We start from the raw sequence: 13,285 nt of genomic DNA, 5'->3' as shown, positions 1-13,285 counted from the left end.
GAGCAGTAATTAAAATACGAGGGCGTGGTTACGATGCGTCAACCAATGACCAATTGCAACTGATATGAGATATGAGCTTGTAACTATTGGTTCTCGATGTGAAAGGCGCGGCTAATGAGACCAATCACTGATAAGGAGGCGCGGTTTCCTGTCCATGGCAGAAATTCTACGCGAGGAAAGATAGTAGGTGGGTGTGGTTACAGGCAATAGGCGTGTCCCACGCTGGGAAAACGCGCCAAATTTCAAAGGCGCGCTTCCTTCCTCTGGTTTTCCCGCCGTCATCCCGGCATTAGTCAGCGGCGGCGGTTCCGTGAGCTCCGTGACGTCAGAGTCGGGGTTCTCCACAACCCCCACCTACCCCTGCTGGGCGCAATCTAGGGAGCTGGATTCCTGGAGAGGGGGTCCTTTCCTAGTTTGTGGGGGTATAGATAGAGAAGCTGACGTAAGCAGAAGTCCAAGCCACGCCCATTTTGTATTTTGGGGATCTTTTGAATTAAAGGGGAAAGGTCATGATGCTGTTTTGAGGTGTTAGTTTGACCTTCGTAACCTGTGAACCCCCAAGGTTGTAGGTAGCCATTTTAGCTGGTGATGATCTTGGGGTGTAGGGTTAAAGGTCATCGCTATAGAAGGTGCTTGCTCTGCCCGTGACTGGTCACGGTTCACCGTAATAGCCGCCATGGTGGGGTCGGATGTGTCCCTGTCTCAGGTGCAGCCATGTTTCCAGCTGCTTCGCATTGGCTCTGATCTTGGAGCAGTTCCAACGTCCACCTCACAAGGTTCCCCATCCCAAGACCTGTATACCTTCTTACCGGACGCCTCGTGTTGTGTCTATCGGCTCGGTGCTCGGCCAGACTTGTGCGATGTTCCTCTTCCCGGGAAACCTCAGGTCCATGCGGAAATCCACACTGAACGCGAACTTCGTGGAGACTGGCGGGTGAACCTGGAGAGCTGCTCCAACTGCGGTGACTATCTTCATGTCTATGTGTCCGTCTTGGTTATTGTCCCTACAAAAATACTTTTAAATGACCTCCGTGGTCACCATTACAAGGTCGCAGAGGAGGTGCTGGACCCATGTGCCTGCGGCTTTAAAGGGGTTGTCCAGGATTAGAAAAACATGTCCGCTTTCTTCCCAAAACAGCGCCACATCTGTCCGCATGTTGTATGTGGTATTGCAGCTCAGCCCCATTCACTTCAATGGAGCTTAGCTGCAATACCAGACACACCCCAACGACAGGTGTGGTGCTGATTTTGGAAGAAAGCGGCCATGTTGCTGTACAAGGCGGTAGAGTATGCATGAGCTCATGTTACTCACCAGTCCCATCTGACATCAGGTGTAGATGACTACACACTGGGCGGTACAGTTGCCTAGGCAACCATACGACACCCAGCGAGTTATTTTCTATTAAGATTTGCCGGGCGTAGTAGGTTGCCTAGGCAACTGTACCACTCAGGGTGGAGTTCCGGCTCTCTATGCCCGATGTCAAACAGATGGGAGATAAACATTGAAGGGACACTTTAAAGAGTCTCTGTCACCACATTATAAGTGGCCTCTCTTGTACATGATGTGATCGGCGCTGTAATGTAGATTACAGCAGTGTTTTTTATTTAGAAAAACGATCATTTTTGACGCAGTTATGACCTATATTAGCTTTATGCTAATGAGTTTCCCAATGGACAACTGGGCGTGTTTTACTATATGACCAAGTGGGCGTTGTGGAGAGGAGTGTATGATGCTGACCAATCAGTGACCAATCAGCATCATACACTTCTCCCCATTCATTTAGATAGCACATAGTGATCTTACTAGATCACTATGTGCAGCCACATACATACACACGTTAACTTTACTCAAGTGTCCTGACAGTGAATAGACATCACTACCAGCCAGGACGTGATGTCTATTCAGAATCCTGACACTTCGCTAACGTTTGTGTGAGATTTACAGCAAAGCAAGCGTCATCTCATTTTGAATGACAGTTTACAGCGTAATCTCGCGAGATGACGCTTGCCTTGCTGTAAATCTCACACAAACGTTAGCGAAGTATCAGAGTTCTGAATAGACATCACGTCCTGGCTGGTAGTGATGTCTATTCACTGTCAGGACACTTGAGTAAAGTTAATGTGTGTGTATGTTGCTGCACATAGTGATCTAGTAAGATCACTATGTGCTATCTAAATGAATGGAGAGAAGTGTATGACGCTGATTGATCACTGATTGGTCAGCGTCATACACTCCTCTCCACAACGCCCAATTGGTCAAAAAGTAAAACACGCCCAGTTGTCTATTAAGAAACTCATTAGCATAAAGCTAAAATAGGTCTTAACTCCGTCAAAAATGATTGTTTTTCTAAATAAAAAACACTGCTGTTATCTACATCACAGCGCCGATCACATCATGTACAAGATAGGCCACTTATAATGTGGTGACAGAGACTCTTTAAGGCCATGTTCAGATTGGTCAGATACACTGCTGTAAAGTCCACGGCGTATCCAACTCAGAGCGAGAGGGGAAATCCGGCCAAATATTCAACCAAATGGTGCTTTAATTTGGTTCGTATATTTGGCCGGATTGACCAATGCGGAAAACGACAACCTAAAAAAAAAAATGGCCTATACTCCCCTCTCGTCCTTGGTCTTGGAGCCGCTCTGTGTCCAGATGGTCTCCTGGGGGGCCGCATTGACACAGCAGCTGGAAGAGCAGGGAGTCGTTGCTATGGCAACGCCATGAGAAGTGTGTGTGGAATTTGCTGCGATTCTGCAGATTTACAAAAAATATGTATTTTCTACCCGCGGAATATGTAGCGCTATCGCAGAAAACAATGACATTTGTTGCAGACTTTGACTTTTCCATTGAGCTTAAAAGTGAAATTCCGCAAAAAATGCGCAACGTATTCGCAGCATTAATTGACGTGCTGCGGATCGATAATCTGCACCGCAGGTCAATTTTTTTTTTTTACTGTACCCCATGTGTGAACATACCCTAAAACTGTTTCCCACTGTAGACCTGTATGGCATATACTATAAATGTCGGATGGGTTGGGATCGGGCAGCTAAGAAAAGTGCATTTCTGCTCACTCTATACTAGGTTACGGTCACACGGTGCGGTCATATTATTATTTTTAATTTTTTTGCTGCCATTTACGCAAAAAACATGATTCTACTGCACCATGTGCAGAGACCCTTAGGTCTTATTCAGACGGTGCAGATTTTGCATGCATTTCTTACACCAAAGCCAGAATTGGATCCAAGAAAGCAGATCTAGAAGACTTTTCTTTATATATTTCCTCTGATTAAAAATACATGCAAAATTGCACCGTGTGAAGAAGGCCTTATAGCGGAACCTTTAGGCCACGTTGAAACTTGGCGCAGATTTGTGGTGCATCTTTAGTACAGTACGAGACGTGGAACCCCATCCACATATAGTGTAAACCTACTGCGCAAATGCTGCCGATTTTCACATTGTCTTGCGCATATCTTGCAGGTCGACAGCGCGGATTTCACTCTTTTTTAATGTATAGGGTGAGATCTGCAGTGAATCTGAGGCACAATCTGCATGTAACGCATGGATTTCTTCAACTATGTCTGAACGTGGCCTTATGGCGAATCCAAGCAATATGCTATAAATAACTGAGATAATTGAAAACCCTTTTAATATTTTCTATATCAAAACGAACTCTGATCCTAAGGGGGAATTGGGGTCTTGGTAACAATTATACAATCCACGAATACAGCTGTAAGAAAGCGCCTTCTATTATCCTCCAGAGGTAAAGAACTACAAGTCCCATCATGCCCTGCTGGCTTGTACACAGAGGGAAGAGGATAACCATCCGCAACGGCAGTTTCCAGAAATGTTTAGAAGCGTAAAGGTTTTGTCCATATATTTTTTTTTTTCCGTCCCATTGCATCTAAATTGAAAAACAAAGCAAAAACACTTAAGGTGTTTAAAAAAAAAAAAAAAAAAGAATGTGGTAAAATAACAAAAAAAAACTCCAACTCGCCCCGCTGCTCCAGCACAGATGGTTCCCTGTCAGTCTTCACGTGACGTGCCTGTATGACACTTCATGGGACCACACGAGAGCATCGACGGAAGAATGAAAGGGGATTTAACAGGCAAGTATGGGTTTATTTGGTATTTTACCACATAAGCAGCTGTCATGGTAACAGACTACAAACAAACTCTGTAGTCTGATTCCGCGATCATACGCCCTTCCTTCCTCTAATTCTGAGAGCATGTTCATACTACTTATTTTCCAGCATATTTCGAAGCGTAAATGGATCTTCGAAATACACCTCAAAAACGCCTGCAAAGAGCTTTGCCGTTTATACGAAGCGTAATTTTATGGCGCTGTGTCAAACACCGTGTAAAAACATGCCCCGTAAAAAAGTGACCTGTCGCTACTTGAGGCGTTTTTTAAGCCGATTTTTAACATTTCCAATAGATGATCCCAAAAATGCTTTAAAACACGCACACACACGCTTGGCAAATCTGCTTAAAAAATACAGATGGAAGAGCGAATGACTGCAGGATCAGACTACACAGTTTGTAGTCTGTTACCATGGAGATGTACAGGAGCTGTAGACAGAAAACACATTTTTAATCAAGGCTATTTGCAAAGTCGCCCGAATTTTCATTTTGGATGCATTGTATCAATAAAAATATGCGGTTGCAAAAAAAAGGAGAAACTTTTTTGTAAACTCCCGTAGCTGTATCCTATTTTTATTGCTGGTTTTGTATCTTAACCTTTTCTATTTTAATCCTAGGTATTTACATTAATGAGGTTCAGCTACTACGTGGTCAGAGAATAGAGTTGTCAGACGGGGACCTTCTTCATTTCCAAGAGGGCCCTCCTTCACCATCCTGTCCTTCTGCGTCCCCCGATACGTACTTCCTTTTTCAGCGGGTTCGCGTGCGTCCTTTGGACTTCTGCGCCATCACATCACCCCGCACTCGGACCACTTATCCTGGTTTTACTCCCGTACTAGGAAACCGAAGTTTAGGAGGGGAACGTGGAGCAACTCCTCATTACACAACCGGAGCCACAGTCATCCTAAACTCTATTGGAAGCATCAGCAAGATGAAGCGTGAGAGGATGCACAGCGGTGGACTGATGGGTGGGACAGTAGAGTTGGCCAAGCCTCCAACCCCAGACTTACCGCTGCCATCTCGTACGGGTCTGGAGAGAAGGAGCAATCGCAGGAAAGCGCAGCACAAGGTCCTTTGTGAATTGGAGGAAGATGAGGAGGACCGGCAGGTGGAAGAAGGAAACGGAAAGAGGAAAAGAAAAAGAGGAAGGCGGAAGGAAGACGAGAAAAGGGCTGCACAACAGCTGGAAATGGGAAGGTTAGGAGAAGTGTCTTTAATATATATATTTATTTTTCTTAACGTGGGAAGTTTAGTTACTTAACATTATTTTAAAGATTACATCTAGATATAATAGACATATAAAGTTGCTGGTTGTTTTAGGAAACTGTCAGCAAGCTTGTTGGCTGACACGTCCCTAACAGCTTAGCAGAGCTCCTTTAAAGGGAATGTGACTCTAGAAAAAAATGTATTTTTTTTTTAGTTAAACAATTAGTGTATAGGTGATTAAACATTGTTCTAATTTTTTGTTATTTTTTTCACGAGTCAGGAAATATTATAAATTAGATTCTAATTTATAATATTTCCCAGTGCTGGTCACTAGATGGAGCAATTCCCAAAATTTGAGAAAACTCACTCGCTCTAGTGAGCTCTCAGCATCCCCCCCCTCCTTTATCCTGGCTAGTGCCGGGAGAAACGAGGGGATTGAACGGTCTAACCTCCTACACTGTGTGTCGCCATTTTTTGAGCTAACACACAGTGTAGAAGGTTTACATACAGTAGTAAACACACACTGAAACACGAACATACATAGAAATAACTTACCTGCTCCAGTCGCTGCCGCTCCCTCCGGTCCGTCCGCTCCGTCTGCTACCGCCGCTCCAAGTACACAAGTCCGGAAGCCGCGACCGGAAGTAGTAATCTTACTGTCCGGCCGCGACTTCCGGTCTACAGGAAAATGGCGCCGGACAGCGCACAGTTCAACTTGGACTGTGTGGGAGCGACGCATGCGCCGTTCCCAGACAGACGGCGTACACCATAGTGGATGGAACGGGCCCCGTTCGCATTCACTATGGGACTGTAGATGCCGTATTCCATGTCTGTATGTGTCGTTAATCGACACATACAGAAATGGAGTAAAAAATGGCAGCCCCCATAGAGAAGTAAAAGTTCAAAAATAAAAAAAAATAAAACACTAAAATGAAACCGATGTAAAAAAATTATTTTTCGTGACACTGTTCCTTTAATGCAGGGGGACTTTTTTTTTTTTTTTTTCCCCCCAGTTTATTGTACAGCTCTTGGTGTTAAGATTACACTGCACAGAAGGCAAGTTATCAGGGCTTGCTCTGTGCAAACATTAAAGGGGTTATCTGGGGATTAATATTTCCCGAGCATAGCACTAGCTGATGCTTTGCTTGGGGACTCCACTAATAGGCAACGTGACAGCCCCTTGCGGTCATGCGATTGATAACGCGCCCATACGAGCAGCAGAGGAAGCAAATCCTCAGCCACGTGGGGCCGTGTCATCAATATTAGAAAAGCTACAGGACTTTCGGGAACAATTCACCAGGTTTAAACTGCACGATTTAGTATCAAATTTTAAATTAAAGTACGTTAGTAAGTGACTTCTTTTTACATAAAAATATTAATTCAATTTTTGGCCCGCGGATAACCCCTTTAATTTGGCAAGTCCTTCTTGGAGATTTTGTCTCTGAAGCCCATAGAACTGAATGCAGCTCTGAACTGCAATATAGGCTGTAACTTCGGATCAGTACAAGAAAAGTAAGGCCCTGTTCACACAGTGTTTTTTGCAGGCAGAAAATTCTGCCTCCAAATTCCGTCTGAAATTTTGAGGCAGATTTTGATCTGCCTGCACACAGTTTACCGTGTTTTTTGTGGCGTTTTACGCCCGCGGTCGTTGAGCGTCGCGGGTGAAAAATGCTTTCTCTGCCTCCCATTGATGTCAATGAGAGGTCAGAGACGTAAACGTCCGAAAATAGGGTATGTCGCTTTTTCCCGCGAGCTGGTTTTACCGCGTGTGGGGGAAAAAACGCCTCCACCTCCCATTGAAATCAATGGGAGGAGTTTTCGGTGCGTTTTCAGACACTGTTTCCGCGTCAAAAAACTTGTAAAAAAAAAACTGTGTGAACAGGCCCTAAAGCAGTGTTTACTAAGTTCCTCAATGTTTTATGTTAGATATACAGTGAAGGAAATAAGTGTTTGATCCCTTGCTGATTTTGTAAGTTTGCCCACTGTCAAAGTCATGAACAGTCTAGAATTTTTAGGCTAGGTTAATTTTACCAGTGAGAGATAGATTATATAAAAAAAAAGAAAATCACATTGTCAAAATGATATATATTTATTTGCATTGTGCACAGAGAAATAAGTATTTGATCCCTTTGGCAAACAAGACTCTTAATACTTGGTGGCAAACCCCTTCTTGGCAAGCACAGCAGTCAGACGTTTTTTGTAGTTGATGATGAGGTTTGCACACATGTTAGATGGAATTTTGGCCCACTCCTCTTTGCAGATCATCTGTAAATCATTACGATTTCGAGGCTGTCGCTTGGCAACTCGGATCTTCAGCTCCCTCCATAAGTTTTCGATGGGATTAAGGTCTGGAGACTGGTTAAGCCACTCAATGACCTTAATGTGCTTCTTTTTGAGCCACTCCTTTGTTGCCTTGGCTGTATGTTTCGGGTCATTGCCGTGCTGGAAGACCCAGCCACGAGCCTTTTTTTTTTTTTTGAATTATATATATATTTTTTTTTCCATATGAAGAAGACCATACATGGTATCAATTCAATACAATACAGAGTATAAGTCATGACATGGGTATTATGAAGTTACAACATGCTGAACATCAAGAATGTCAGGAATATCATACATTTTACACTGATCTTAAGAACAATCAGTCCTGTTAATAACTAATACTTTGGTATGATGAAATCCCCTTCTTTTTCTATCAGTCGCCCTGACTCTGCTTTTGTAGAAATAACAAGAAAAATTAACCAACATCTACAATACATATGACAAGACAATGGAGGGGGGGAAGGGAAAAAAGGCAAAAAGTTATCCTGGTTTGATCTGAGTGCACTTGTGCAGTTTTGAACTAGTGTTATGCGCTCAGGGCGGTCTAGATGAATCAAATACATCCCATGGTGACCAGCACGAGCCATTTTTAATGTTCTGGTGGAGGGAAGGAGGTTGTCACTCAGGATTTGACGGTACATGGCTCCATCCATTCTCCCATTGATGCGGTGAAGTAGTCCTGTGCCCTTAGCAGAGAAACACCCCCAAAACATAATGTTTCCACCTCCATGCTTGACAGTGGGGACGGTGTTCTTTGGGTCATAGGCAGCATTTCTCTTCCTCCAAACACGGCGAGTTGAGTTAATGCCAAAGAGCTCAATTTTAGTCTCATCTGACCACAGCACCTTCTCCCAATCACTCTCAGAATCATCCAGATGTTCATTTGCAAACTTCAGACGGGCCTGTACATGTGCCTTCTTGAGCAGGGGGACCTTGCGGGCACTGCAGGGTTTTAATCCATTACGGCGTAATGTGTTACCAATGGTTTTCTTGGTGACTGTGGTCCCAGCTGCCTTGAGATCATTAACAAGTTCCCCCCGTGTAGTTTTCGGCTGAGCTCTCACCTTCCTCAGGATCAAGGATACCCCACGAGGTGAGATTTTACATGGAGCCCCAGATCGATGTCGATTGAGTGTCATTTTGTATGTCTTCAATTTTCTTACTATTGCACCAACAGTTGTCTCCTTCTCACCCAGCGTCTTCCTTATGGTTTTGTAGCCCATTCCAGCCTTGTGCAGGTCTATGATCTTGTCCCTGACATCCTTAGAAAGCTCTTTGGTCTTGCCCATGTTGTAGAGGTTAGAGTCAGACTGATTCATTGAGTCTGTGGACAGGAGTCTTTTATACAGGTGACCATGTAAGACAGCTGTCTATAATGCAGGCACCAAGTTGATTTGGAGCGTGTAACTGGTCTGGAGGAGGCTGAACTCTTAATGGTTGGTCGGGGATCAAATACTTATTTCTCTGTGCACAATGCAAATAAATATAGATCATTTTGACAATGTGATTTTCAGTTTGTTTTTTTATATAATCTATCTCTCACTGGTAAAATTAACCTAGCCTAAAAATTCTAGACTGTTCATGTCTTTGACAGTGGGCAAACTTACAAAATCAGCACGGGATCAAATACTTATTTCCTTCACTGTATGTATGTGTGTATATATATATATATGTGTGTATGTACGTACGTGTGTTTTTGGAGGGGTGTTTCTGCTTTCTCATGACAGTATAATACATTTTTTGCACCAGATATTCTTCTCGCATTACTTTTTATGGATCTTATGCATCTAAAATAAGTAAGCAGCTTTGCAAATCATCTTGATTCAAAATATCGTGTCTGCAGCTCCTATGCAGACGCACATGATTCCATTGCTACAGACTACAAACAAACCTCGTGTGTAGTCTGATCCTGCAGCCGTGTGTTCCCTTCAATCTTCTACTATATAGATTAGCAAGAGAGGATGACGGCTGGAATGGAGTAACACGAGGCTGCCGGATGAGACTATACACAGGCTCTCTGTGTAGTCTGTTACTATGGAAACACATGTCTGCATAGGAGCTGCATACACAAAATTGTATGAAGTTTTTAATCCAGACTATTTGTAAAGTTGCTTTTTCTTATTTTAGAGGCAAGCATGCATAAGGCCTTCTCTGCTATATCTATGTGAAGAGCTGTCCTTTTATTTGCCTTCTTGCCTGGTGAGGCTTTTTGCTTATTTTACTTGATTTCTTTTGCAGGAAGCCTCGTGGTCGTCCAAGAAAGAACCCGGCTCCTCCGCTGGTTGTGTCCCAGACCGTGTCCAGCGCAGAACCTTGCGCCTGGCGATCTTGCTGCCTCCCGCAGGAAGACACCGTCAGCTGGGTGCAATGCGACCGCTGTGATTCCTGGTACCACGTTGTGTGCATTGGGCGCAGCCTGACCTCTCTGCAAGACACAGACTTCCACTGCGGCTGCACGTGACCAGGCCTGTCAATACTTCATTTCTCATCCTCCTTTTTTTTTTTTCTTCAACCTCTCGTTTAACCCGGTATCCATCTTTACCACTTTTCTGTTTACTAGAAGAGCCGCAGACCCTCTTGGCAGCAGCAGATCGCACGTTACAACCGAAGCCGCAACGGTTTTGGGCATCATTCGAGGCATTAAACTAAAGGATGTCAGATCTGTCTACGCAGGTTTTAGCCGTGCACTAAAGGGACCTCATTGTACCTTACGCTCAATTCCCTTCATTATTTAACCCGTTTTCCTGGGCTGAGTCCAGGTCATTTTTGTTTTTACGTACGAGGAACGACACAGAACCCATACAAAGCTTCTAATACTGGAAGATCTGCAATAAATATTAAGAAGATTCTTAAAGTTAAATCTTGATTTGGACTGGACACAAAGGCGTCTCATGTATAAAACTGCACGCAAAATATCAATGTCGCTAATAGCCAACCAGTTCATGTGACAGCTGCATTCTGATTGGTTGATATGCACAACCTTGACACTTTTCGTCTGTGCTAGTTTTTATATAGGAGGCCCAATATAGCATTCAGGAGCCATTCTGTCCTATGTCTGTCCGTCCCCTGCAGTCGACATCTAAGCCAGACGCTTGTCACCCTGCAATCTGCTCACCTCAGGGAGACTCGCAGGCCATTGAAATGATACTTTTCACTTCTAAATCAATTGTAACACTAAAGCAATGGTGGCCAAACGTGTATTAAGAAGAATATAGGAGTTGGTCTGTAGGAGCCACGGAGGGATCAGATCCTCTGGTCTCCAGAGCGGAGTCCTAAAGGTAGCCACATTAATGGGAATTGAGGATGAATGGGCAGACCGGCTCATGGTATTTGTCCAGACCTGCACCACAGCCAGGTAACTTGGACGTGAAGTGGAGGATTGACCAGAAAACTACTCTGCCCTTTAATTTATAGCACACAAGCACTAAGAAGAATGAATTAAGTGAAGCTCCCCCTGCTGGCTACTTGGCAGAAAAATATTAGCAAATTGCTTAAAGAGACTATCGCCTCTGAAAAACCCCCTACCACTGTAGTTTAGGGGGGTTTTCGGAGGTGTCACATTGCCTTTAAAGTAAAGCTATTTTAATTTCATGTGAATAATGATCGGGAAAAATTAAGAAATGATACAGTATCAAATAAGGCCAAAAATACTGATACATTTTATAGAAGCAGAGCTCTGTTTTTCTGTCGGGGCTCCTAATCTCCTGCTTCACTTGATACAACGAAAACAGCGAGAAAAATGATAAAATTCTGACTGCCTGCAGTCACCACCAGGGGGAGCTTACTAGAGACTGATTTATTTTTATATAACTATATGAACGTGTCTTCGCTAAGCTCCCTCTAGTGGTGGCAATCTGAAAGAAAGAAGGGCATTTCGAGGATAGATCAGAAAAACAGAGTTGTCCCTCTCAACATAAAAATTCCCAGTAAAAGTACTTCAATCCGGTAATCCAGAAAGTCTGCCACTTGTTTCAAATACAAAACTGCAATGTGATGTGAAATGTTACAAGATCAGAAGCCTGGATTTTCTTAGTTGGAAGTCTTTTGCTCAAAGTTACAGTAGCAGATCATCATTTTATTTTAGCCTTTTTTTTTTTTACCCCTTACTAGTCGGTTTTTGTTACGTTTCCATAGCTGTCCGATAATCCAGGATATTTCGTATTCCGGCCCCATTGGTGCTGGGCTTCATATTGGCAGCAATTTGCTAATGTTTCCTGCGTAGCAGTGACGTTCTTCTGTACCCCCATCAGTATGCCCGTGCTGAGGACTCTCCTCTTAGATAAGGGGTCCAGAAGGTGCTGTATTATGGATAGCAGGGTATAGTCCACTTCCAGCGGTGACTGCTTTTGTATCATGCACTTTTTTTTTTTTTAAAGATTTTGCTTGTGAAGATCAGAACTCCAATTAATCGTGTCTCTTCCAGCCTCGTGTTTTGTGATCTCGGCAGTAGAGTGCTACTGGGTTTTACCAGCGCAGCCGAAGAATAAGATATTTGGTGAAGAGATTGTACAGAAGAATGCTAGACATTTGGAGCAGTTCAAGCACCCCCCCCCCTCCCCTTTTTGTGTCTCCTTCAGGGGGTTAAATGTTTGTAATTTCTGCTCAAATTAATATATGTTCCTTATTTTGGGTGAGGGATTCCCTTCCTATGAATTGCAATAAACGCAAAGCACTATCTACTAAAACTTTCCTGTTTTGTGTATTGCGTGTTTTCTGCATACAATTCATCTCTCAGGTGACTGATACTTGGAATTATCGTAAAAAATAAATAAACCGCATACACACTTTGCCTTTTAAATAAACACTGGGCAAGACGTATACCCGGAGTTATGTCTGGTACAGAGTCTGAGGGGTGGAGCGTGACACATGAATTCTTTGGTATTCCTTAAATGCCTGAGTCCTGCATCTCACCGCTTGAGGCCAGGGGCGTAACTAGAGTTCGATGGGCACCAAGGCCGATCGTCTTCCCAGATTGGAGTTTTCACTTTCCCTCTTTTTTTTTTTTTTCTTAAATTTAGTCTGGCCCAGACCACCATGATGACTTCTCTCAGCCATAACATGGTCTTTCAACGCAGACCTTTTTGGCTCCGTGATTTTCCAGCATCCGTCCCACCTATTCCCAACCCTTGACACAAACTAGTCATCCATAGTGCCCCAGATGATGATAATGCCCCTCTTAGTGCCCCCTTTTTATGTGCTCCACACAGTAATAGTGCCCCCTTTAGGCCCAGCACACAAATGGTCCCCATACACAGTAGAAATGTCAATGCTTCCCGTGGGGCCTTACCCCAAGGATATATTCACACACATTCATCAGAATGGAGGAGTTTTGGCAGCACATAGATTTCTGCAAGTCCCATTTGGATGAATGGGACGGACACAAAAACTTCTACAACAAATCTGCTGTGTGTGATAGGTTTTTTTTTAAATACTTTTTTTTTTTGTTACTTACATATAAATGGCTGCTCCTGCGGTTAGATGCACCATTCTGCCCCGTTATCCGTGCCAGTCACATGCTCATGGCACTCCGGTCTTCTTTCAGAGGCCATGTCAATTACGTCACGTGCAGCCGCAACCCCTCCCTCTCCTCCTCTTGATGCTCGCAAGCAGGAT

At 43.7% G+C, this 13,285-nt stretch overlaps 1 protein-coding gene across 2 annotated transcripts; it reads left to right on the top strand.

Moving 5' to 3' along the window:
* The first annotated feature begins 222 nt into the window (after positions 1–222).
* On the top strand, positions 223–12,348 carry TCF19 (transcription factor 19). 2 transcript variants are annotated; one of them, XR_012850211.1, is made up of 4 exons: positions 223–962; positions 4,762–5,341; positions 9,911–11,027; positions 12,096–12,348. XR_012850211.1 is itself a non-coding variant. In XM_075834486.1 (3 exons), the coding sequence occupies exons 1-3, from the start codon at positions 677–679 to the stop codon at positions 10,131–10,133; spliced, it is 1,089 nt and encodes a 362-aa protein (XP_075690601.1). In that variant the 5' UTR covers positions 223–676; the 3' UTR covers positions 10,134–12,348. The 2 variants fall into 2 exon arrangements, 1 of the variants encoding a protein (XP_075690601.1); XM_075834486.1 differs by having other exon boundaries at positions 9,911–12,348.
* Positions 12,349–13,285: the final 937 nt, after the last annotated feature.

Source organism: Rhinoderma darwinii, chromosome 8 (genome assembly GCF_050947455.1).
Source record: "Rhinoderma darwinii isolate aRhiDar2 chromosome 8, aRhiDar2.hap1, whole genome shotgun sequence".
NCBI classification, from domain to species: Eukaryota; Metazoa; Chordata; class Amphibia; order Anura; family Rhinodermatidae; genus Rhinoderma; species Rhinoderma darwinii.
The sequence above is the reverse complement of the archived record's forward strand: the minus strand, read 5'-3'. Positions and strand labels throughout refer to the sequence as shown.